The 25,988-nt window shown below is 47.6% G+C and overlaps 1 protein-coding gene and 1 long non-coding RNA gene across 2 annotated transcripts in view; one reads left to right on the top strand and one right to left on the bottom strand.

The window, feature by feature from the left end:
- Positions 1 to 2,423: 2,423 nt before the first annotated feature.
- Positions 2,424 to 5,662, bottom strand: LOC120858371. The gene is made up of 2 exons (XR_005719848.1): positions 3,571 to 5,662; positions 2,424 to 2,632 (listed from the first exon to the last, which is right to left on the bottom strand). It is a non-coding gene; the product is annotated as an uncharacterized LOC120858371 (long non-coding RNA).
- A 12,540-nt stretch (positions 5,663 to 18,202) lies between these two features.
- The window catches only part of PLXNC1 (plexin C1), a 152,195-nt gene continuing 144,409 nt past the window's right edge, over positions 18,203 to 25,988 (top strand). The window contains exon 1 of the mRNA XM_040234403.1: positions 18,203 to 19,273. Within this exon, the coding sequence (XP_040090337.1) occupies positions 18,203 to 19,273 (1,071 nt within the window). The remainder of the gene's footprint in view (positions 19,274 to 25,988) is intronic.

Raw genomic sequence — 25,988 nt, 5'->3', positions numbered from 1 at the left:
AAATGAGGAAGTATATGGTGATATATGGCTGGTTCAAAATTCTCTGGAGGTGAGAGACACAACTCCTAGGATCTTAGAAGCTGTAAGAGAAGAGAGCATTACAGTCTGTTTTGTAGTTTTGTGTGTGTTGGAGGGTCACTCTACTAAGCACGGGTGTGCTTTCAAGAGGCAAGTATCTTGTAAGACCAAGTGGACGCCATGCTGGCAGTGGTAACCTCCTTTGCTGTTAAGTTGCTAAGTCATGTCCGACTCTTTGTGACCCCATGAACTGCAGCACGCCAAGCTTCCCTTTCCTTCACTATCTCCTAGAGTTTTCTCATACTCATGTCGTTCAGTCAGTGATACCATCCAACCAACCATCTCATCCTCTGTCGTCCCCTTCTCCTCCTGCCTTCCATCTTTCCCAGGATCAAGGTCTTTTTCCAAATGAGTCGGTTCTTTGCATCAGGTGGCCAAAGTTTTGGAGCTTCAGCTTCAGCATCAGTTCTTCCAATGAGTATTCAGGGTTGATTTCCTTTAGGATTGACTGGTTTGATCTCCTTGCTGTCCAAGGGACTCTCAAGAGACTTCTCCAACAGCACAGTTTGAAAACATTAATTCTTTGGTGCTCAGCCTTCTTTATGGTCCAACTCTCACATCCGTACATGACTACTAGATAAACCATAGCTTTGACTATACGGACCTTTGTTGGCAAGGTAACCTCCTACATCATTCATTCATTTGTTCATTCATTTATTCCATTTGTGCACAACAAGCACACTGATACATTCATGCATTCACCAAGCCTCTAGTTGGTGCTAAGCATTCTGCTTGGAATTGAGGATAAAGGGTAACACAACCAGTTCCTGCATTTAGGGAATGAGCAGTCTAGTGGGGACACTCAGAGTTGGGTAAACAAAGAATAACATGTGCAATTACACATCATATTAAATGCTCTAAATGGAAAGAGGGAATACTATAAGGGAACCTACTTTAGACTGTGAGTGAGAAGAGGCACGTCTGAGCAGATGCTGAGACCCAGACATATAAGAGGGAGCCCGCCACAGAGTTGAGGACCCTTGTTCCAAGCAGCAAGGACGGTAATATAAAGATGAACTGAAAACCTCTAGAACATAGGTTTTTCCTGTTCTTTCTCCCCAGCTCCTCAGGTTTCTCTTCCTCCTGGATCCTTTGTAATTTCTACTCATAGTGTATGAGAGGCACTGAACACCGTTCCTGGCACAATAGCTAACATGATAAGCAGGTGCTAGGGTAAGTGTGTTACATGCTTTCACTCATTCGATCCTCATAACAACCCCTGATGGACGTTCCATTCATGTCTCCATTCTACAGAGGAGGAGACTGCATGAGGCAGAGAGCAGTCACGGTCACTATTGATATTAAAATTAGTAATTTATTCAACCATGACATATCAAACTCCAGCCGCTTCCTGGAAGATGGCATTTTGTTCACTTCTAATCTGTTCACTGCCCATTTAGACCCTTCTGAAAATCTGTTCTTCATTATTGGTTGTGGAAAATCTTTTAACTGCTGATCAGGTTTTACAGACAAATCATTTGCTGTATCCTCCCTAGCTAGCAACACCTTCTTTAATTACAGCCCATTCAGTAAATGTTTATTGAGAGCCTAATAATTGTCCAGAAAGACCCTAGAGATGCCAAGACTGGAGCCAAAAATTCAAAATCAAAAAGAAACATGCGCAAAGAGTAGTAATAGGGTAGGATTTATGCTCTGCTTGTCTTGTAATTGAAATGCCAATACAAATGAAGAAGCGATTCATTCTGTGCCTGCTGATTGGGAAAAATATGACCTACATTCAAGTAGATGACCACCCAGCAGATGTGTTCTTTACTTTAGGCTACTGTTTTGTTTGTTTTTAAAATAGTAAGTGAGTCACCGGTCAAATGTGAAGCTGTAACAACTCTGGATTTTGGAATGTGATGCCCCATAAGTCTGTCTCAGGACAGGGATTTTTTCACCCTGCAAATCACCTAGTTGTTTTTTTTTTCTTTTAATTATCTACCAGTTTTTAGATATAGGATTACCACCAAATATACTTTTACCTTTAAAAAAAATTTTACAGAGGTGGAAGCTAACCTTTGAAGACACATTTATGAAGAGAATGAAACAGTAGTTACTGAAAGAGAATTGGTGCCTGGTGTGCTTATTTCTAAGCGGAGAGAGAACTTCATTTTTGCAACAATAAAATAGCAATCCGCCCTTCCCAACAGTGTTGGGACACTTCCCTTTGCGCTCCCACCTCCTCTTCTTGTTTAGGTAAGGATTTAAAATAAACAGGAAAGGGGAACTGTGCACCAGACCCTAGGCAACTGGGTGGGTCAGCTAAGGTTACAGCTTGGTATTTGCCCACACACACACACACACACACACACACACACACACACACACACACACACACACAATTTCAGGAGTTCCGCATTTGTATTTTATTGGGCACAAAGTTGCCCTTCCAGAGGGACCTGGCCTAGCCACTCATCCATTTTCAGAAATGCAGTGAGCAGGCCAACTGCTTCTCTAGGCAGAGGATGGGAATTTATCTTGCCTGTGTCGGAGATGTCCACATCTGATAAGACAAGAATACCAGGAGAGGCTGTCAAGGATCCAGCAAGTCCTAAATCAGCAGAAAAGACAAGAACATCAGTGTTAGAGAACCACATTCCAAGGAAACAATGGGAGTGAATTTAATAAGGGTTTTTTCCAACTAGCATCCTCTAAGGGCCCTTTTTCTCTTCTTGGTTTTGAGTCTGTCTCCCTAAGAACCTAATTTCTTAAGGAGCGGAATTATAAACGGTAATAAATTACTCGAGGAGGGAAATGCGTCCTGCACCCCTGTCCACTGGCAGCAGGGAAACACACACTGCCTCTGCTTCTCAGCTTTGTCTCCAGGTGGCTGAAGGGTCTCGGAACAGCAGGTTTTAACTGGGGTCTGTGATCTCGGATGGTGAAACAAAATTGCATCTTTATTTTCTCGAACTGAAATTCGGCATTTCCTTCCATGACAATCGTGGGCAACACATTAGAACAGTAATAGAGGAGCCTGTGACTTTGTCAACAAGGGACATCACAGATCTTTTCAAATCACGTGTCAATTGTTGCCAATATGTTGATTCACACGCATCCCTACTTCACCTCATGATTACATATTAAAGGTGCTGCTAGATCTTGTTATGTACAGGCTACTAAAAAAGCACATCTGTTATCATGTCATGATTTTATTATTTCATAACTGTGTTTCAACATAGTTGACTTTCTTTCTAATCCTATGTGGTTTTTTTTTTAATTTAAAAAATTTTGAAGTTTAAAACGACTGTGCGAAGAGTCAGTAGACTTCTCTAGGTCCTCAAAGAAGTCCATGCCCTTCCGCCTCCCATGCCTACAAAACGTGTTAAGAGCCCTGTAGGAGATTGTGCCCCTCGCTTGAGGATATTTCAGTATTCCCCACTGCCAAAGCACAGCTTCCATGAAGACAGGGGCCTATGAAATTAATCATTGAGTGCGTTTCATTGTGCTTTTCACTTGGTTTTAATTACCTCTTTCCCAATAACATACCTCAACAAAAACCTTAAATGCCGTTCAATTGTGAAATATGGAATCATTTGATCCTCAAATCGCTGGTGAAAACTGCATCAGCTTTCAGCTATTCATGAGCTGACTGTCTGAGCTGTGAATTACCAAGGTCCCCTTTTCTTCCTGGTTTCCTCTTTGGCTGTTTACCGTGTGGTTCTTTTACTGTGGGTCACAGGTGCACTGAAAGATAGGCAGGGCACGAGGGGAAATGACATTCAAATCTGACAATTTTCCTCCCTCGCTAAGGAGTCGCTGATGGGCAGAGGTTGAAATCATTGATTAAATTAAGATTTGGGGATTACCTGTGGATTTTAATTACTATGCTATTCCCTGTCCCAGGGTGTTCTGGCTCCGCCTTCACTGCACTCCTGTAGCTCTAATGAGACGCTTATCAGATGCTATTTTGTACTGTTAGTTATCTGTGCAGTGCATACGCTCTTTGAGTCCATGGACCCTGTGTTGTCCTTCTCTTCGGTTGCCTCTGGTGCTTGGCAGACAATAGACCCTCCGTAAGTAGGTGTGGCTGAATTGAACAGCTGTCAACTGTGCATATTGAGTGGGTCTTCATGCTTGAAGTTGCCAGTGCTAACATGATTATTTTCTATCTCAGATTTGTTTATGCAACATCTATTCCACAAATACTAAACACTATGTGCCAGGTATCAGGCTAGACATTAGAGACAAAGATGAATATAACTAGTTCTCCCAAGGAGTCTAAAGCCAGACAGCCCTCAGACCAATACATATTGCAATGGGGGTATAATGAGAGCCAAGATTGGGGTGTCAATCAGGTATGTTGGTGAAACCAGAGAAGGTCAATTCTGGCAAACAAAAGTCAGAAGATGCTAAAAGGGAGAACCCAAAGGATGAGTAGGACTTTAGCCAATAGGAATAGGGAATGAGAAACCATAAATTCTTTAGTATTGCAGCAGCATTCTTTACCTACCTAACACCCATCTCCTCTCCTTCCCTCCTTTCCTCCTAATAACACCTTAGTTTCCAATCTGGGGTGGGCTCAAGGAAGGCAAGCTCCTTCCCCAGACCCACCAAGTTCATGAGCCAATCAGGCGCCAAGCATGGTCATTCCTTTTCTCTTTGCCAGTGATTGGTCCAGGGTGAGCACATAACCACCTTTCTGGTCAATGAGATAGAAGGGGAAGTCAGCCCAGGGCCTTGCATTTGGACATAGAAAGACAGTCTTGCTAGGAGAAAACTAGCTTTCTCCTCTTGTCTAGAAACCTGTTATGATGTTTGCGACTGTGGCAGCTATCTTGTGACAGCAGAAAGATAATAGGAGCCTGGGGGGCTCTTTGATAGTAACACTGAATAGCAACCAATCCTGGCAACTGGACTCCTTGTGTAGGGGAAAAAAATTAACCCCTACTTGTCCGTGCTACAAGTATTTAGACTTTTCTTCCCCCTTATAACTAAACACATCGTAACTTGTATGCATAACTTCTGTAAACCATTTTTTTGCACCGATTTCTGCAGTGATTACCAGTGATCCCATGGCTAATGCCGCTGAGTTTTCCTGGCTGACATCCTCAATCTGTATAACTCTAGATTCAACTCCTTTCTTCTTCAGTCTCTCCAGTCACTTTTGGGAGCCCCCAGGAGAACATCTTTGATTGTGGCTTCCTCCTTACTACTCTGCATCTCCGCTGATGCTTAAACAGTATTCTCTGCAAAGCTGGCAAGAAAGTCTGACTCTCTGCCTCTGTTTCACTCTATCACTAGATCCCAAGATGGTGTGAATGCCTTGAATATCATAGGCCTTTGGTCAAAGTATACCTTCTAGCTCCTGCCTACCCCTGCTCTCCACAAGAAATTGTCTGAGAAAGAGGAGGCATACTGTTCTCATCTGCTTTTCTTAGGGTCTTTCCACAGAAGCCTAGCCTCAACCTCCACCTTTAGGCAGAACCAAACCAAACCAAAGCCCCCAGGCATATCAACCAGTGCCCACAGATGTCCATGAATTCAGGTTTACTAGCCTGCACGACTGCTCTCCAGTTAGCTCAGCCCAGGGCACAGTTACACGTGTACATGAAGGGACGGGAACAGAGCTGCAAAAACAGGCAGTCAGGGACCTTTCGTGGCTTCCCAGGTGGCAAGGCTGGTAAAGAACCCGCTTGCCAGTGCAGGAGACGTAAGAGACTTGGGTTCAGTCCCTAGGTCGGGAAGATCCCTAGAGTAGGAAACGGCAACCCACTCCAGTATTCTTGCCTGGGGAATCCCATGGACAGAGGAGCCTAGCGGGCTACAGTCCATGGGGTCACAAAGAGTCGGACACGACTGAAGCGACTTAGCACACAAGAAGTGTAAGCATTAATTTCTAAGCCAGAGCTTCCCGAGAAGTATGGCATATGGTACATTGAAATACTTCCCTGCCTCTCAGTCCTTGGGACTACTGGGCAGAGCCTGGCAGCTGGAGCCCTTAGACTGATCACCTCCAGCAGCAAGAAGCCTCGTGTGGCTCTAGGAAGGTGGATCCAAGCAGGGTGGAATCTGGTGAGACCATGACATAAAAAGACTGGGAAACAATGGGGAGACTTTGAGGGATTTTTCAACAGTAAGAAACCTCATCAATGTTCCATCTTGGAAAGGAATGAGAAGGCAATGCAAAAGTTGGATGGGAGGGGTAGACAATGAGCCTGAGGCCAGGAATACCAGCCTCACCTACAGTGGCCCAGATGTGAAGCCATGAGGGGCTGCGCTAAGGAGGAGGAATAAGAAAACAGAAGGGATCTAGAATAAGAGGAATCTTGAGGAGATAAAAATCAATGAATGGACATGGTCTTGCTAGCTGATGAGATACACAAACGGAAGAATCCAGGATGACTTACAGCTGTTGGCTTGAGAACCTGAGTGGACAGTGGCACCATCCATTGAAACTGAGAATATGTGGGGGAAAGGTGGAAGAACGTTGGTTTGAGATGCATGTGGAATGTCCAAGGGAGATGACCAGGAGGCATTTAGACACATAGATCTCATGCTCAAGAGGTCACTCTCATCTAGAAATTTAGTCTTCAGCAGATAATATTGGTGATACTGACCAGGAAGAAGAGAGCTGGGATAAGAGAGGGCCAGACACGGAGCAAGGGAGAGAAACTCAACCCAAGCCAACTCAAGTCAAAGGACCAAGACTGAGAACTCAGTCCCAGTGGGCTTCATTCAGAGAGAGAGAGAGTGAGAGAGAGAGTGAGAGAGAGTGTGTGTGTGTGTGTGTCTGTCTGTCTGTCTTATGTCTGCTTCTCTTTGAATATTTACCTCACTGCCTCCAATTTCAGACTGGACTTTTCTGCTAGGTGGAGAATAAAGTCACTGGTAGCTCCAGAATACCCATCCCAGTAAGACTCTTTTCCCCTCACCACACTATAACAAGAAAGAAAGTGAAGTTGCTCAGTCGTGTCCAACTCTTTGCAACCCCATGGACTGTAGCCTACCAGGCTCCTCCGTCCATGGGATTTTCCAGGCAAGAATACTGGAGTGGGTTGTCCTTTCCTAACAGTCCCTAGGAATAACTCTGAGTGGCTTTGCTTGGGTCATATGACCTATCCTTAGACCAAACACTGTTGCCAGCTGTTGAGCACTTGGATTGGCCAGACCCAGGTCACATGTCATGAGTTCACATTGTCATCTGGTTGGGGGTGGGACATAGCGACAGGTTCTATTACCGAAGAACAGTGATGGTAAAGCTTTCAGGGCAGATAAATATGGTTACCATGGTTCCCAACCCATCACTTAAAGAGGTAGATAGAAAGTGGGGACCAGTAAAGGAGACAAAAAATTGACATGTCAGAGTAGATTATCAGCTTTTCAGAGGCTGAGAAATGTGTCTTATTCAGATCTGTTTCCTCCTTCCCTCTGATATGTAGTGCTATGCCTATAATCAACAAGTGTGGATGGAATGAATTCATAAACGTTCCACATGGCAAGTAGTGGGTATTTTTCCAAAAACATGACAAAAACTGACACCCAGAAAATCTTATTTGGACAACACACAAAAGCACTTTTTTAAAGTAGTTGTCCACCACTGACATAGTTATTAACATTAATAGATTCTCTGAAAAGAGCCAGTCATTTTCATGATTTGGATTAAGGCACCGTATCAGTTTGGACCCAAACAGTTACAGTGAGAATTTGATTGGGGGATTGTCATGGAAATCAGGTACTGTTGTTTTAAAGAATGTTGTTTATTGCTTGGTTCTAAGGCTGACTGTAATTTCATGCTGCATTTGCAAGCCTGCAGGCAGATACCTTAGTTACTATGGACACTGGATAGGAAGAGGAGTGGTAGTCCAAATCTCCATTAATTGGTGACATCCTTCCACCTTCAGGGGAACAGATGCTAGGAAGGAATGAAAGAAAGCTTGTAAACCACAGCACCTGGCAACTCCCCTTAGGTAGTATCTACTTTTTCTTATCAAGTACCTTTTATATCCACTAGGGGGAATCCTAGCGTGTATCAAAACTTGGCTCTTTCTAAGCATAATGGAATGATATACCCTTGAAAACTTGTCTGTTGATGGGTGTGTCCTCTACCCTGTAAGGGTCCAGATATCTGGCATATTATCATATTTTTCAAACAAATTAGAGAATATCATTCAAGATATGTTAAAGAGTGGCGATTATTTAAACTCTCACTGGATTTAGAAAGGGTCCACTGAGCATTTTAGATAAAGTTTTTTATTATAAATAGAGGTTTCCACCATGAAAAGGAGGGTTTATATTTGTTAGAATATTTGGCTATTAAAAAACAGAAAATGCTGAATCTGTACACTTTCAATTTTAAAGAGCTTAATTTTAGATACCTGTGTGATTTCAAATTTTAAGTTTAAATACTAATGTGATCTTAATGTTCACTGGAATTCTTAAAGTATTATTGGCACTCTGTTGATAATTATTATAAGCTTGTCTAACATAATTACAGTATAAGACTCTTCTCTTTTCAACACAAAGCCGTTGTCAAAGTTTCAAAGATGTTATAAATTAACAAATAATCTGAATGCTGTACTTATACTTGAATTCAGTGGGTGCATCTCCATACTGTCAATAATATATATTTTTGTAGTTGGCTATTGCTCTTCTCAATTCTGTTCTCTGTCTTTACAGAGATAAAGAATTCACAAATTGGTAAATATGCATTATACGTATGCTAGGTTGTCATTGTAACTAGGGCTGTGGGTACCCCAAAGAATGACGCCCTGTCTCTAGTATCTTCAGTGTTTAGAATGCAGTTCAGCCAGTGTTTGTTGACCACTGAGTCTGGGCAAGGCTTAAGAAGGTGCACAGGGAGAGAACCATCAAGCTAGCTCACTGCCCCAACTCTCAACACATGCTTAGCACATGGTAGGTCCTCAGAAAGTATTTGTTAGAGGAATGAGCAAGTAAATAAACAAACAGTGTGAGGGAATAAAGGGAATATGGTGATAAACTGAATAAGACACCATCCTCGACCTCAAGGAATCCACAGCTGAACAGAAGAACTATATATGTGACTAATGTATAATGAATAATGTAGACTGCAAGATTTAAATGCTTTCATAGACTGGCAGATAAAGTGTTGTTCAAGTTCAGAAAAGGGGATTCACAACCAAATGGAGAAATTAGTTAAACACATTCAATAGGCAAGTTTAAGTACACTGCTAGAAGGGAGTCTGGCAAGGAAGCAATACTCATTCCTATATTAGAATAAGTGAGTGAACATTTACGGTATACCAGGCCCTGTGCCCATTCCTGGGGGCATGAAGATGAATCAGAACTTGATTTCTATTTTATTTTTAAGCAATTTTTAAAGTTCATAGTCTAGTAGAGAGCTTCTAGGATACTTTCAAGAAAGACTTCCAGGAGAAAGTGGCTTTTAAATTGGGTCTTGAAGGATGCATAGGAGTTTGCAAGGCAGAGACGAGAGAAAGGATGTTTTAGTTTTCCTTTTAAATATGTATTTATTTCTTTGGCTGTACTAGGTCTTCGTTGCAGCATGTGGGATCTAGTTCCTTGACCAGGGCTTAAACCTGGGTCCCCTGCATTGGGAGTGTGGAGTCTTAGCCACTGGATCATCAAGGAAGTCCCAGGGAGAGGATGTTTTAGATGAGAAGTACAGTGTATGCAAGGAGATGGAGGCATGGAAAGGTCTGTCTTGTTGAAAGAATATCCCGTTGCTAAAAATGGATGACGGTACCAAGTATATCACTAGCTCTTAGCACAAAGCCCTGTAGAGGGAAGTTCCTTAGTAAATACTAGTTGGTTTTGACAATAATGATGGTTAGAGCCAGAAGATGACCTAAGTCTTAAGTGCTGGTCAAATTCAAGTAAGTGTGCTCAGTACTGGGCATATGCCCAGGAAACACTAGTGAAAATTCTCCTCTAGGGATGAGATTTAAAATGAGTATTATGGGCTGAACTGTGTCCCAACACACCCCAAAATTCATCTGTTGAAGTCCTGACCCCCAATATCTCACAGTATGACTGTATTTGGATATGCAGTCTTTAAAGAAGTAAAAGGAGGGCTTCAGGGTGGACTGGCATCCTTATAAGGAAAATGGAAATCTGGACATAGTTGGATACAGAGAGAAGACTAGGTGAAGACACAAGGAAGAGATGGCCAGCTACAAGGAGAGAGGCCTCAAGAAACCAACTCCGCCACGCCTTGATCTCAGACTTGCAGGCTCCAGAACTATAGGGAAGTAAATGGACTTCTGTTGTTTAAGCCAGCCAGTCAGTGGTGCTTTGTTATGGCAGCTCTAGCAGACTGATAATGGGTTAGCAAAGCATTAGAGCCCTGGTACTAGTAATGGTAGTGAGGATGGTGTCATTTAGTATGCTTGAAAATTCCCATAAGGTTAGATGCTACTCTTTCCTGGCTACAGTGAGGATGCTGAGGCTCAGAGAACCCAAGGCTACATAGTTTTGGGGGATGGCACTAGATTTGGAACTTAGGCCTGACGAAGGCTACCACTAGCCTTGTAAAGTCTTTGTAAAGAGAAAGAGCCTCTCTTCCTTGAGGATGAGCAGCAGGTGGGCTGGATTTCAGTTCCTCTTGCCCCCCCCCCCCCGTTGGCCAGATGCCTTGGTGCAGGGCTCACCCTTCACGGTGACGCACTCTACAGCCGGAGCACTTAATCGTTACGCTGGGCTTTCCAAGGGGCTGGGGTGGCTGGAGGTAATACCACCAAGCAAGGAAGGGGGCACATAAAAGGGATTCCGAGAACCTGGACTGCAAACCTCACCTGCTCCACAATTGGGCATTCGAGAACCTAGGCCCATGAATGCTGGGTCCCAGTGGGTGGGTTTCCAATGGTCCTTCAGCCTCAAGGCGTCCTCGATTCAGCCCAGTTCCACCAAGTGGCTTCAAACAGCCCCGTCTCCAGTCCTCATTAAGCAAGAAATCTAGTTTGCTGGGATCACACACCTATCCTGTCGCCAGGACCCCCACCACCCCACCCCCCAATCAGAGCGACTGAGAAAAGCATCTTTGAGCATTTTGGCGATGCATGTCAATGCGCCTCTCCTCACAATTAAAGCTCCTGAATGTTCCAAATTGCAGCTTTCATGGTGGGGGAAAAAAAGGCCTCTGACAGTGTAAATATTTAATCACCATTAAGAATGTCCAACAAAGGAGGGGAGTCTGGTTTCAAATTGGCTGGTTCAGACGATGAAAGCAGAGAAGTCACAGCAGAGTAAAAATAAAGTTCCCTCTAAAGAACTTGTGGCTTTATAACTCAAGATGGTTTCTATTTCTACTCCATGGAACGCTGTGCGTGTCACCTGTCCTTGAGCCATGAAGGAACCCAGAATGCCTGATTTATCTCTAAACATTAGTGGGGGTGGGGTGGGGTGAAGTCTGGAGACAAGAGAGGATAGCACAGTCTCTTCATAAGCCTGTTCTGGGGAATCATGAATAAAAACAGAATTTCTAGACTGTATTGAAGGGACTGCTGAAGTTCAGACTTAAGGAAAAATGTCTAAAAAGGAAAAAGCAGAGTGTTCAGTTTTGTGTCTTATTTGAAAATAGACTTCAAACGTTCAGCAGTGTTTTAGATATCAGAACCACCCCTGCTCCCCACCACCTTTTGAACCCTTAAGCCCCCAGTAGTCCTAGGTGTACTTTTAAGGTAAAGCTTTTAGTTTTATGATTTAGCTGGAAAATATATATATAATCTGACTCAGGTTTCCATTTGTCTCTATCACCAGGCTGAACTAGTGGAGGAAAGCCTGTTGCAAAGGGGAGAGAGAAATGGAGATTTTCCAAAATCCAGATTGAGGGGAGCCAAACATTTGGAGAGAAAGACTAGGAGTTTCTCTGTGCCTAGCAGTGTCCCATGCTCCCCATCAGTGGACAGATAGAAGGTACAGGTTTAAGTAGCATTCGCGTTCCCTTCGCCACCCATGCTTGGAGCGGGGCTGGTACATCAGTTATGGTTCTGAAAGAGAAGAAGTGACACGGGCAAATGGGTTTGTTAGTGAAGGGACCGTGGCAGAGGTGTGGATGAGATGAAGGGAGACCAGCCAGGGCCAGCAACAGAGGGAGACGCTGGTTCCTGCAGACCTGAAGAGTAGGGGAGGCTGGTGATAACCCAGGGAAGGCTGGGACCACAGATGTAGTTGTAAAACAGGGCTGACCATAGCTTCTGTGGCCTTGGAGAGGGACAAGGCCAGTGCACAGATCACTGGAAGCATAAATATCTGGACCTCGCCCCTGGGTCTCCTGATGGGGGCTCAGATTGGCTGGACCTAACTGGAAGCCAAAAAGCGAGGAGGATGTCTAAAAACATCAAACTTGCAGGCGTACAGCACGACGGAGCAGAGTGGGACTGTGCTCTGTAGAGATGAGGGGAAACTACCCAGCACAAATGGGGAAGGAAAAACAGATAGGATTAGAGAAGGGGCAGAATGGCTAGGTGAATGCTCGGCCTTCCATCGGATTTGCCCTTGGGACTCTGAATGATGCTGTCTGCACGTCCAATGCCTTCCCCACCATGGGTGACAGGTGAGGCTGCCCTCACCATGGGGACCACCTGTTGAGCTTCCTGTTGTCAACAACCCAAGTTCAGAGCTGATGCCAGTTGCTTCTCATCCACCTTGGTGGACATATTTTCTAGGGAGTGGCAAGGCCTAAAAATGAGAAGGTGTGCCAACTTGGTGGCAAGCAGCAGACCGCTCACCGCCCAGTCCAGCAACTTCATCGTCAGCTCAGAGCATCTCCCTGTCAGAATCTCAAGGAAACGGAAATATGAGTGACTGTGACGTTATCTGCGTGTTTATCTTATCTTCTGCTATTTGTTTCGAGAATTTGAGTTATTAATATGAGGGCCTGGTTTCTGGCAGCTCTTCTCTTTAAATGGGTTTATGCCAGGCTGCCAGTTATCAAAGGATTCAGGGCCTATGATTACACTAACAGGGAGCCTCAGAGCTGTGACATTAGAACAGAGACACAGGGAAAGACATTGTATTAAAGAGGGATCGGCATTTTGTGTCTAGTCCGTGATGCCCTTTTGGCTCCACATTTCAAAACAGCAGCAAGGAAAACATGAGCAGGGATAGACCCGGGTTTTGTGTAAAACCAGAGAAAAGCTGGTGACCGAGAGGCTGCTCACAAGTTACAGAGGTCCCCCAGGTCCGGAGGGGTAATGAATGGATGACTCTGTGCACTGTGCCGGATGAACTCCGGTTGGTCTGGAAAACCGCTGTGATGGTTGATGATTTACCGTATTTTGCTTTCAGCTGATAATGGCCTCATGGGCCTAACCACTGATGGTTTTGGTGAATGTTTTGCAGAAAGGGCTCAAGAGAAACTTCATGACACTGAGTGTATTACATGAGAAGGCAGGTACTAGGACGGCAGGGTGATGTCCTAAACACCACAGTCCCTTAAAAACCTCTGACATTTGACATCCCTTCCATAGGGCAATAACTCATCCATCCCTAGAGCTGAGGGAGGGCCTCTTTTTAGCTTAAAGGAAGCCATTGGACCTGGAGTAAAGGATTGTTACCTTGCACATTCAATCCACTCTCCCCTCTACAATTGTATCTCTGCGTGAACGACCGTGAGGACAATGTGATGTCCAGAAAAACAACTGCAATGTGGGGAGCAAACCAAATTCTGCCTACTGAAGGAACACCACTGAGCCTTCAACACTTTAACCAACGGCATGGGCATCATCACCAAAGTATAAGATGCTCAGCAGTTGTGTGGGGCCATGTTGGGTGGGCAGGGAAGACAAGGCACCGTGTCCCTTTGTTGTTCACTCAGTCATGTCCAACTCTCTACGACCCCATGAACTGTAGCACACCAGGCTTCCCTGTCCTTCACTATGTCCCAGACTCTGCTCAAACTCACGTCCACTGAGTCGGTAATGCCATCCCACCCTCTCATCCTCCGTCACGCCCTTCTCCTCCTGCCCTCAGTCTTTCCCAGCATCAGGGTCTTTCCCAATGAGTCTGTTTTTTGCATCAGATGGTCAAAGTATTGGAGCTTCAGCATTGGTCCTTCCAATGAATGTTCCTTTACCACATCTTAACTGTGCCTTTGACTGACTTTCCATGTTTATTGAACTGCATTCAACTCGTCTCTCAGCATCAATTCAAACTTATTAAATGGCTCTTCATCTTATCTGCTTTCAACCATCTACTCATCAGCAGACTAGAAAGAAGCCTGGCTCATTTCTTTTTCCTGTCAGTCACAAAGGGGGCTAGAAGCTCTGATAAGGGACTTGATGTGGAAGACCACATAGATTTGAGTAAAGCTGTCTTAAGTCCTAGAAGGACATGACTGGAACTATTCAACCCCCTGAGTGGTGCTTTCCAAATGCCACTGAGGGGGTCGTAGCTACATAAATAAGGTATAAAGAGAACTCATTGGCTGCCAGAACTAATCATCTTGGTGGCTTTTCATCTCTGCCGGGCCAGTCATTCCCAAAGACCACTGTCAGAATTTCCTAAGTCAGAAAGCAAACTGAAGCACCAGTGATAGCCATCTTGCGACTGTGACCAGTTGCCCGCCGACCAGTCCTTAATGTCCTGAACCTCGGCAGGAAGCCACAAGATCTACAAAGTCCTGTCCAGCAGAAATGAGTCTGATTGTGGATGGTCTGGTTAACCCAGATTGCCTTTGGTGCCTGGGGGAGTTGATATTTTCTCATTATGAAGACTTTCCCATCTAGTGAATGCTACAAATAAAAACTGCTCGGAATCAGTCTGAACTGCTTGTTTCCGTGGTAGCAGGTCTCTGTCTGGAGGATAAATCTGCACCATCTTCCTTTTTTTGGGTTTCAGCCAGTTGTGTTACAAGGAGTTCTGAATGTGCAATACGTGACACCCTATGGGCTGGGCTCCAGCGCTGGGAGAGGGAAACCCAGTCACCGGTGGGATTCGCATCCTCGGCCAGACAGTGGTGTCCAAGAGAAAGCGATCAAAAACATTCAGAATCCACATGCCTAAATATTTATTTTGGTTGTTCATGTTTCCCACCGTTTTCAAATGTGAACTTATGTCCTGAAGGTGGAGCTTTAGCACACAGGAAAATTGGAATGGGCCAAACATGTTTGTACCAAACAGGATAGAATCAGCAAAGAACACATTCATATGCTTCCTAGTCCTGTACATTTTTCATGCCAAAAAATAGGCACAGATTCTGATTTCTTTCACCATAGGAGCCTGCATACAATTAAATGGGAGAGAAAAGAAGCCTGCTCTCCAGAGTGGGGCTTATGATCCTAGTAGAATGCCAAGAGACGGTAGCCATCAAAGCCACTTATGCTTCTTGCTGGTAGTGTTTTTTAAGATGTTGTTTCTTTTTCAACACGAGGCAGCAATGAATTGAGTAGTGATCAAAATGCCGCACCACAGAGTATGTTTAATCCAAATAGCTCCCAAGATGGGCTGCTCCTGATTGTACCAACTCTACGGGACTTCAAGAAATTACTTGGTTACCAGGGAAGTAAAACTATCTCCAGAATGGAATTGAACTGTTGCTTCTCATAACAACATTGCCACAGCCGGCTCATGAAGGCAGTGAAGATCATTGTTTCTTCACCATTCACGGGGAACGCTGTCAAAATATGGGCACACACATCCCCTCCTATGCTGTGAAGGGTTCCATGAGCTACTGCAGATGCTTCCAAGACACTGCTTTTTCCACTGCCAGCCGTGCAAAAATTCTTAAAACATTTCAGGTGGGAAGACAGTGCAGGGAGTGACGCCTGATTATTTTGGAGCAGAGCATGTCTGATTAGCCTCGCCTAAAGATCTCCTGATTCACCTCGATCTGGTAGCTCTAGGTCTTTCCCTTGCCCCTCTTCTCTCCTTACCGGCACCCCAACCGCCGTCACCGCAGCAGAAAGAGCGACCTGACAGCTTGTGGGAAAGCACATGCTGCCTCCTGGCAGGCAAAGATAATGTTATCCAAATTCAAACAAGGAAAGGACAAATGGAAGGATGACCACTTGTGAATTCAAAGTATGAGAGCTATTGCCAGGATGATGTGAGCGTTTAACTGCATGTCCAGACTGGAAACCCCAGTTCCTCTTGTGCTTCTTGCTTTCCCTTACCCTCCTTTGCTTTAGCCTTCCAGATCAATCTCCTCCTGCCCTGTCCCTCAGCACCAGGAAGAAGAACTTGGGGCACTATGGTAGAAGTTTAACACCTGCAACAGCTGCTCCTTCAGAAGGACTCAGCATCTAGAGGAAGCCCAGGCACCCCACCCCACCCCCAAACCGATTCCATCTAGAATTGGGAAACTGGGAGGGGAAGGAAGAAAGGGGTTGTGACCAATTACCATCCCTGGGGCCTCTGGTCTGGAAATGGCCTGGAAAGGGTCACAGATCCTCTCTCATGGGGTGCACCGGGTTCTCGGGGTCCCCCTGCTGCACCCCCAGATCACCTGCCAGATGGTAAGGTGCAGCTGCCTCAGGGCTGGGAGGTATCTGTGCAGTCTCTGAGGCTCCCTTCTGAGAAAGCATGAACCTACACACAGGTGTGCAATGATTCAGATAGTCACTGGGCTTCAGAAGTTCTTGGTGGTTTGGGGGGCGGCCCAGCTGGTATTTGCCGCCTTGCGTTGGCGAGACCTCAGAGAGTCCAAAGGAAAGAAGTGAGAAAGGAGGAAACAGACGGAGCACCTCTAGGGAAATAAGGGTACTTGATTCTGAAGGCTGGGCTGGGAAGTAGGTGGGAACATTTAACTTGGGGAATTTTTCTGCCCCACCTACTGAGAATGCTCTCCAGGTAGTTCTGTAAAGACCACATGTGGAACTTGGCTAGAGGGGGCGATGTAAGCGGCTCTGGAGCTAGAAGAGAATTCGAATCTCACTTCTGCTGTCTGCCAGCAGTAGGACCCCCGGCAAGTTCCGCAACGTCTCCACCCCTCCTAACGAAATGGGGCTGATAATAACAAGTCACTAACAGTGTTGTTATGGGTATTGAATGAGCTTTAATCCACGTAATGAATTTCAAGCGGGACCCGGCACGCAGTACGTTCTCAATAAATACCAGCCACGATCATTCAGGGCAGATGAGGAGTAGAACTTTCTGAGTGCTGGGTTTGAAAGCCTGGGACTCCGTTGCCAAGGGAAATGGCGAGAACCTCCTCAAGTATGGGAGCTCCGGCCCCAGGGATTGTCCAGAACCAGAATCTCGGCGCCTGCCTTTCCTCCACCTCACTCCTCTGACCCGGGGAAACCCATCGCCTGTCACAGGGGCGCCTTGGTTCCTTGAGCCTCGGGCTTGTCAGTGTTTCCCTCTCTCGCGCTCCTCCCCAGGGCCTCCCTCCCGCCGCTCCACACCTGTCAGCCGCCGTCGCAGCCTCCCAGTGGCCCGAGCCCCGGGCCTCAGCTCCAACCCTTTGGCGGCCTGGGTCCTAGCTCCCCGAGCCTTGCGCATCTCTCCGCGCCGCTCTCGTAAACAAAACCCGAGCGTTGGAGCAGCCCCGCGGGCGGACAGGCGCCGGAGCCAGCTTGGTGCGCTGTTAGCGCGCCCCGGGAGCCCCGGGCGAGCTAAGGGGCTATGGTGGTGGCGGCGGCAGGCGGCTCAGCTTTGTTATGAATAGATGAAAGAGGCCACCTACACAGTAACCCAAATTACGAGACCTCCCTCCTCCCGATCTCACCGAATCAAGAGGGGAGGGGAGATGGGCGTGGAGGGAGGGCGGGCGGACAGGAGGCGGAGGGAGGAGGAGGAAGAGGATGAGGAAGGGGGCCAGTTGCATCCCACTTTCACAATGGGAAAGTGAAACGCACAAGCGCACCCCACCTCTCCAGCCCTCCCCGCCTGCCTCGCTCCCCTCCGCCCGTCCCCTCCCTTCCCCTCCGCGCCTCCCCTCGAGAGCCAGCATTGCACAGAGGAACTCTCCGGAGAAGGAGGGCCCGGAGGAAGCGGCGCCGGAGCGCGCAGGGCTTGCCGCCGCCGCCGCTGCACAGGCTGCCGGAACGAGCCCGCCGCGCGCCGCCCTCCCCGCTCTCCTTCCCGGGCGAGCCGCAGGGATGGGGCGGCCGCGGGAGCCCGAGCGCGCGCAGGAGCCGCCGCCGCCCGCGTCTCACTCGCTGCGCGCCTGAGCCGCCGCCGTCGCCGCCGCGCGCCCTGCCCGGGGGCGGCCCACCCCCGCCCCCGCCACAGCCCCATGGAGGTCTCCCGGAGGAAGGCACCGCCGCGCCCCCCGCGCCCCGCCGCGCTGCTGCCGCTGCTTGCCTATCTGCTGGCGCTCGCGGCGCCCGGCCGGGGCGCGGACGAGCCCGTGTGGCGGTCAGAGCAAGCTATCGGAGCCATCGCGGTGAGCCGGGAGGACGGCGTGTTCGTGGCGAGCGGCAGCTGCCTAGACCAGCTGGACTACAGCCTGGAGCACAGGCTCTCGCGCCTATACCGGGACCAAGCGGGCAACTGCTCGGAGCCCGTCCCGCTGACGCCCCCCGCGCGGCCCCGGCCGGGCAGCAGCTTCAGCAAGCTGCTGCTGCCCTACCGCGAGGGGGCGGCCGGCCTCGAGGGGCTGCTGCTCACCGGCTGGACCTTCGACCGGGGCGCCTGCGAGGTGCGACCCCTGGGCAATCTGAGCCGCAGCTCCCTGCGCAACGGCACCGAGGTGGTGTCGTGTCACCCGCAGGGCTCGACGGCCGGCGTGGTGTACTACGCGAACGACACCCAGAGCTGGTACCTGGCAGTGGCCGCCACCTATGTGCTGCCCGAGTCCGAGACGGCGAGCCGCTGCAACCCCGCGGCGTCCGACCGCGAAACGGCCATCGCGCTCAAGGACACCGGGAAGCGCAGCCTGGCCACGAAGGAGACGGGACGCCTCAAGCTGCGCGACGGCGGGGGCAGCCTGCACTTTGTGGACGCCTTTCTCTGGAACGGCAGCGTCTACTTCCCCTACTACCCATACAACTACTCGAGAGGCGCCGCCACCGGCTGGCCCAGCATGGCGCGCATCGCCAAGAGCTCCGAGATGCTTCTGTTCCAGGGCCAGGCGGCCCTCCACTGCGGCCACGGCCACCCAGACGGCCGCCGCCTGCTGCTCTCCTCCAGCTTGGTGGAGGCCCTGGACGTCTGGGCGGGCGTGTTCAGCGCAGCTACCGGAGAGGACCAGGAGAAGCGGTCGCCCACCACCACCGCACTCTGCCTCTTCAGGATGAGTGAGATCCAGGCGCGCACCAAGATCTGCCGCTGGGACTTCGAGATCGATAATAACGAGAACAACTGCGTAAGTCCTGCCCCTTCCTGGGTAGGGGAGCGCTCCCTTTGCGGAGCCGCGGGCGAGGCAGAGCCGCAGGCAGAGAGGGTTGATCTTTACCAGTTCTCGGATTTACGCAGCCCTGTGGCCGCCCGAGGGCCGTTCTGGTACCTCGGGCTACTCTAAAGCACGACCAGAGGTCCCCGAGGGAGTGTGAAAAAAGGGAGGTGGAGAGGGTAGGAGTTAAGCTCAAAACTCTGGTGACTGCATCCCATTGCCATCCCTGCCTATCCAAACAGGGGCGCTTGTTTGGGTCTGAGCCTCCCCAGGCAGCTCCCCCGCCCTCCCCTAAACGCTTCCCCCGGTGTGTGGTCTGGGTTGGCCTGCGGCTTTGACCCTTGTCCTCGCCAGGGTTTACTAAACGCAGTGCCCTGGGCTGAGAAGCCGTGGAACCTAAAGGACTTGCCACACCCCAGTCTTTGTGCCCACCCCCCGTAACCCTTGTGATGTGGTCTGAAGAGTTGGTCTGCTCGACACCGGTCAGCGCTAGGCTGGAACAGAGGCTCAGGCTTGCGGGGAACAGAACCCTCTGCGCGACCCGGTGCAAGGGGGCGGGGCTGTGGCTCTGTTGAGGGTGTGCGCTGTGGTCTACAGCTCCGGGGAGAGGCTGGGCCCGCGGAGGTGGCTTTGTGGGTAAAAAGCCTCACCCTAGAGGGGAGGGCGAGAGAAAGTGTTGGGGGTGCCACAGGCAGTTTCTGGGCTCCAGATTGTCTGACTAGATGGCGGGGCTCAGGGGCACCACCCACCCAGGCAAATGGCAGAGTTTTTCACCACCAACCCCCCACCTCCCCCAGGGTTCCCAGGACAGCCACAGCTTGACTCTTGAAACTGGCGTTTCTTTGACTGGGAAAGAAAGCCGCGGTTCAAGAGGGTCCAGTTGATGGGGATTATGGAGCCATTGTGCACTTCTCCGAGGCTCTTTTCCTTCCAAGGCTGCTGGCACATCAACTCCACATATGGCTCCTGAGAGGGGAGCCTGCTGAGCGCCTCCTTTATAACTGGACAGAAATCAAAGAGCAGAAATTAACGGCTACAGGTGTTGCCATTGTTTTGGTATAAAATGCGTCAGAGAGCAAGGCGAGAAGTCTTCACTTGGAAAAACGTGTGGTGTTGATACGTTTGTTGTGTAAGCAGAGAGAGGACATTGGCACTAAGGTCTATTGAGAAGTGTATGGAAAGACACTCCCACCCTCACCCAGGAAGAGCCCATCTTACCAAATATTAGCCTTATTACCCAGAAAGAAAAAAATACCAGGTTTTTTGCAAGGCCTCTTAGAATGGTCATCTGCTTCCTCCTCCTTGCCCACTACTTGTGTGCTGGGGCACACACGTAATGTCTTCATTTAGTTATTGTTATAATTATTTTAAAATGTATATAATGCATAATACTCCCTACATGACTTCATCTGGCTATACAATTATAAGTTAATGTTTAATATCTGTCTTCATGAGATCCTTATGAGTTCAAGTTCGGCAAAAATCACCATCTTTGACTTCTCTGTTGAAAGACTTGAAAGTACCTCCACATGGCACTTAGTGTGCGGCTTTAGGCATACTTGGTCTCTCGGGTCAACGTTGAGACAGCTCGGAGGCCCGCAGCAGGAGATAACAGTGGAAATCCAAGCTCCGCCATCTGACAGCTGTGTAGATGTGTGGGAGCCAAAACATTTCTCTTGACTGCCTCCCTCTACCCATTGAGTCCTGGAGGACTTAGTTCCCTTCCAAACCCAGCAGGCACCCTGAATGCACTCAGAATCCATGTTTTTGGCTCGATCAGGTGTTCCTACTTGCGCTGGGATGAGGGGAAGGAAAAGTCAGAGAGCTGCTTATCCATCTTTGTGTGGGGCACTTCTGGGAGGTGGCTGCCCCCTTAGAAATCAAGCAAGGGGTAAACACATGCTGCCAAAAATCTGGAATTGGAAAAATAATTAAACTAGGTCCCTCCACAGCATGTCTTGCTGCTGTTATTTATCGAAAGCTCCCAGTGTGCTCAGAGCTGCAGTTTCTGAAAGACGGGGTCTCTACCCCCTGAGCTTGTCATCCAAGTTAAATAATGTACTCCAGTTCAGACAATAGCTTGTCAGGGCTGCCCAGGTGGGAACTTGGAGTTTTGCCTTTTTTAAAAAAATATACAAGTAAATTCCTTGCTGCTCGTATGTATTAAAAAGCCTTAATGGAATTGAGTTTCAAGAGAGACTTTGAATGGGGACGGGGGAAAGGTGGTGGTTTTGATGAAAAAGCTGACAATTGTATAACCTATTAAATAGGCAGATGAGATAGTTTAACAGATACTTGTTTGATGCCTGCTAGTGCAGGCAATGCTCTGGCAGCGCCACTGATTCTGCCATCGAAAGGACAATAGCAGGTGGCAACCCCATTTAATGGGGTTATGAGATCAGTGTGCCCCTAGTTGTCGCTCAGAACAATGATGTCATTTGGGTTGCGTTTGTTCTGCATTTTATTTTCAGGTTTTCAGTGTGTTTTGGAAAAGCCTTGCTGAATTACAAGGCACCTAAGACAGCAGACAAAACTTGACAAACCACTCTAGAGGGAGCCTCAGTCGATTCTAACAGTGGTTCCCCCAGAGCAGACAGCATTGTAGTAGTAATCCATAGGCAGCGAGGCGCAAGCACAGCCTGGCTTGGCTTCCTCTGCTCCCCCTGCATGACTCTCTTCCTTTCCATCTTCAGTCAGCCGTGGGTAGGAAAGTGACAGGAATGACTGGGTTGTGTTTTCTCATGTCTAGGTTCTCTCCTGATCTCTTGTGAGCTGATTCTCTTGCCTTCAGCTTCTCTCGCTAAGGATTCATTCACGAGATGCTTGTGCAATGATTGCATCCTCAGCCATTCACACACTGGGCCATGATTTTTTTCTGTCTTGCCTCCGACTTTGAGTCCTCTTTCACAACTGTGGCAGGTTAGCTCCAGCCTGCAAATGTGCCCAGGCAGCCTGATTCTGTAGACCCTCTCTAATAATCCTAATCAGTATTTGTATGCAGTTCCTCATATATTACTTCTTTTGAGCCCCTCATCAAGTCTAAGGTTGCTTCTCTGAGGAACTTTCCCATTTACCTGATGAGGAAGCTTGAGATCACTAAAGCAACTTGTTCAAGATAATACATGAAGGAAGCATCAGAGCCTCCAGCTTAAACCCAGGTCTTGCAATATCTACTTCTGTATTCATCCCACCACTATAGTTCTTCTCAAACTTTGCCTTCAAAGTCCCCTAATTAGAGGCAGCAACCAGCTTCCCCTAGGATACACCCCTTGAAGTGTTTTTAAAACTTGATGTGATTTTTTTTCATTCTATTCCATAACATATCTGTGTGCTTGGATCAACATAAAAATGAATGTTTTAAATTATGTACAAGTTAACTTCCTCTCATCTCTGAACTCCTGCCACCCTTGGCATACCAATACACTGATAGAAAAGTGTGTGTACCTGAGTTTTGAAGTCTGATTGGTCCAGATTATTTGGCTACTGTGGTTGGGTCCTGGGGTTGCTTGTGGTTTAAACATGGTGGCCTCTGTCGACACTGAGGGTAGTGTGTTTTCTTATTGTGTTGGCCAATGAAATGACTCTTCTATTTCATTCTATTCCTTGTAGGAAGACACACCCCCTTCCTCCACACTCACATAATTCCAAAGCCTGATATAAGTTATTTGTCATGCAGACAACCACAAAACACTCACATGCTCTCCAACAGACAGTAACCCAAGACGCTTCTAGCTACTGCGTGCAGAAGTGATGTCCCAGGGCCGTTTGGCAGTGCAGCCTTATTGACCTCAAAATCCGCAGCCTTCCTGGGATGTTTATTTCCCCTTTAGTTTCTGTTATGATCTTGTCTGGCCACTTTGCAGTCTATAGACTAGGTGGTGAATTTTACCCCCTTACATACATGTGATATTCAAGCAGGGATTTAAAAAGGCCAACACCTACTTAGAGGGAAAAGCAGTCATAGCTGCTACTGTTAGATGATTACTACGGCCATGCTTTGAGCTAAGCACTTCACATGCCTTGGTTGGTTGTAATGCCCCATATGCGGCAAGGACCGTAGTTGTTGTTATGGTTTTATGATGAGACATTGAGACCTGGAGAGCTTTGGTTAATTTCCATAACTGGTAAATGACAGAGCATTGAGGACCTGAGCTTGTAACACGTAGCCGTGAACAGTTCAGCATCCCAGACATTGGATTGTGGTGTCAATCTTGTCCTCCCTGAGGAGGCTAGGCTCTTGCTGCTACTCAGAGATCAGCTGTAAGCTGGACTTCAGTTCATTCAGTCTCTCAGTCGCGTCTGACTCTTACAGGCTTCCCTATCCATCACCAGCTCCCAGAGCTTGCTCAAACTCATGTCCCTCGAGTCAGTGATGCCATCCAGCCATCTCATCCTCTGCCGTCCCCTTCTCCTCCTGCCATCAATCTCTCCCAGTGTTAGGGTCTTTTCCAAGGAGTCAGTTCTTCACATCAGGTGGCCAAAGTGTTGAAGTTTCAGCCTCAGCAATCAGTCTTGCCAATGAATACTCAGGACTGATTTCCTTTAGGATTGAGTGGTTTTCCTTTAGGATTGATTTAAGCCTGACTTAAGACAGTAGAACAGAGTATTCTTGAGTGTGAACTGGGTTTCTGGATCTGCATATTTGAGCACCTGAAATTCAGGCTTTGGGGAGGTTGTAGTTCCTCAATGGTCAGTTTCTAGGTAGCACTGGCACTCTGTATTCAGACTTATAACAACCTCAGAGAGACATATAGACCTTTAAGGACTGCTTTTTGGTTTTCAGACATAAGAACTAGCTCATAAACTCAATCCCGAGATCTCAGCCTGTTAAATCTGGGTTACAGGAACTCTTGTCTTTATTAGCAGCCACAATTAAAATACAAGCCCCAGGAGGTCAGGAACCTTGTAACATTTTGCTCTCTGTTGAAGCCAGAGTACCTAGCATAGTACATAAGAAATATTTGTTAAATTAATAAATGAAAGGGGTTGGGGGCTCATGTTGGGGATGTTTTCTGTCCTTAGCAGCCATACTTTCTTCAGTCTGGCCACCTTATGCTCCGTTATGTATGCTGTGCTCTGTTGCTCAATCGTGTCTGACTCTTTGCAACTCCATGGACTACCAGGTTCTTCTGTCCATGGAATTTTCCAGGCAAGAATACTGGAATGATTTGCCGTTTCCTCCTCCAGGGGGGCTTCCCAACCCAGGGATTGAACCCCCATCTGTTGCATCTCCTGCACTGGCAGGTGGATTCTTTACCACTGAGCCCCCTGGGAAGCCTTCATGCCCCCTGAACTATTGTCTTTTTCTTGATGTCTAATGTGTTGGGGCCTCTTTCTTCTCTAGTCTGAGCCTCCCTGACATCCTCCACTCCTCTGGCTTTCCCCAGAAATTCCCATTCTTTGGACTTGCCGGGCTTACGGTCTTGCCAACCTGAGCATTAACTTTGACCATAAAAACCCAGCCTGGTTGGCACTTCTTTGGTATAATTTAATAATGTGCATGCTCATGCCTTCCAGAGACAAGAAGAGAGGGCTTTGTGCTGTTGGGCAGGGATCCTCAAAGTGTAGTCTCTGGACCAGCAACAGCATCACCAGGGAACTTAACTTGAAATGCAAATTCTTGGGCCCCCACATCAGATTTACTAAATCAGAATCTCAGAGTAGGGCGTGGGATGGGCAATCTGTGTTTTAACAATCTCTCCAGGTGATTCTACTATACATCCAGGCTTTAGAACCACAGCTGCAAGGTTTCACAGTTTCCCTAGCAGCTCAAACACCTGAGATAAGAACTTGTCCCATTGTTTTCACTGCAGTTTTACTTCAGGTCATAGAAGGTAACCAACTCATCCCACTCCCCTTATATTTCTTATCCTCTTCTAGTTGCTCAACAGAAATACCTAGAAAAACTTCCAAAGTCTTACTATTTTTTGAGTTTGGAGTCTGAGTCTTAAGAACCTGTAAGTCATCGTTTAGTTAGCCCCTTCACCTTTTCATGCAACAGTCTGTTTGCATTTCATTCCAGGATGTGGGCAGGGCAGGAGATTTCTAGAGATTTCCAAGCTGTACGCCAGAATTCTAAGGGTTTTACTATTTACAGCATCAATCTTGATACCAATTTCTATTCTAATTAGGCACAGTTGGTTGCATGAACCCAAGATCTACATAAGTAAGCTCCAACAAGGAGATGGGGAACTTAGTGGATAGGAACATGTGGGATTACATGGAAGCCTAGGAAGAGGAGAGGTGGTCACCTGCACAGACTCTAGATCCGGGTAGACAGGGGCCATAGCTGCCATTTCCCAGTTGTGTGACCTTGGGCAAATTATTTAACCTGTCTGTGCTTGTTTGTTTACCTAGAAGTATTGATCCTTTTTGCTTTATAGGATTTTTGTCTGGATTAATGACTTTATATGTATAGTGTACGAACACTACCTGACCTAGAGTAAACACTATGTATGTATCTCCTTCATCACTGTCGTGATTTTAAGTAGTAATAGGCTGGGGCTCGCTGATGCGGGGGCGTGGGCTTCCCACGTGGCACGAATGGTAAAGAACCCGCCTGCCAGTGCAGGAGACATAAGAGACCCAGGTTCGACCCCTGGGTCAGGAAGATCCCCTGGAGAAGGGCATGGTAACCCCCTCCAGTATTTTTCCTGGAGAATCCCAGGGACAGAAGAGCCTGGCAGGC

The sequence above is a fragment of the Oryx dammah genome, unplaced genomic scaffold, assembly GCF_014754425.2.
Source record: "Oryx dammah isolate SB20612 unplaced genomic scaffold, SCBI_Odam_1.1 HiC_scaffold_29, whole genome shotgun sequence".
NCBI lineage: Eukaryota > Metazoa > Chordata > Mammalia > Artiodactyla > Bovidae > Oryx > Oryx dammah.
This window is presented reverse-complemented; position numbering and strand designations above follow the sequence as displayed.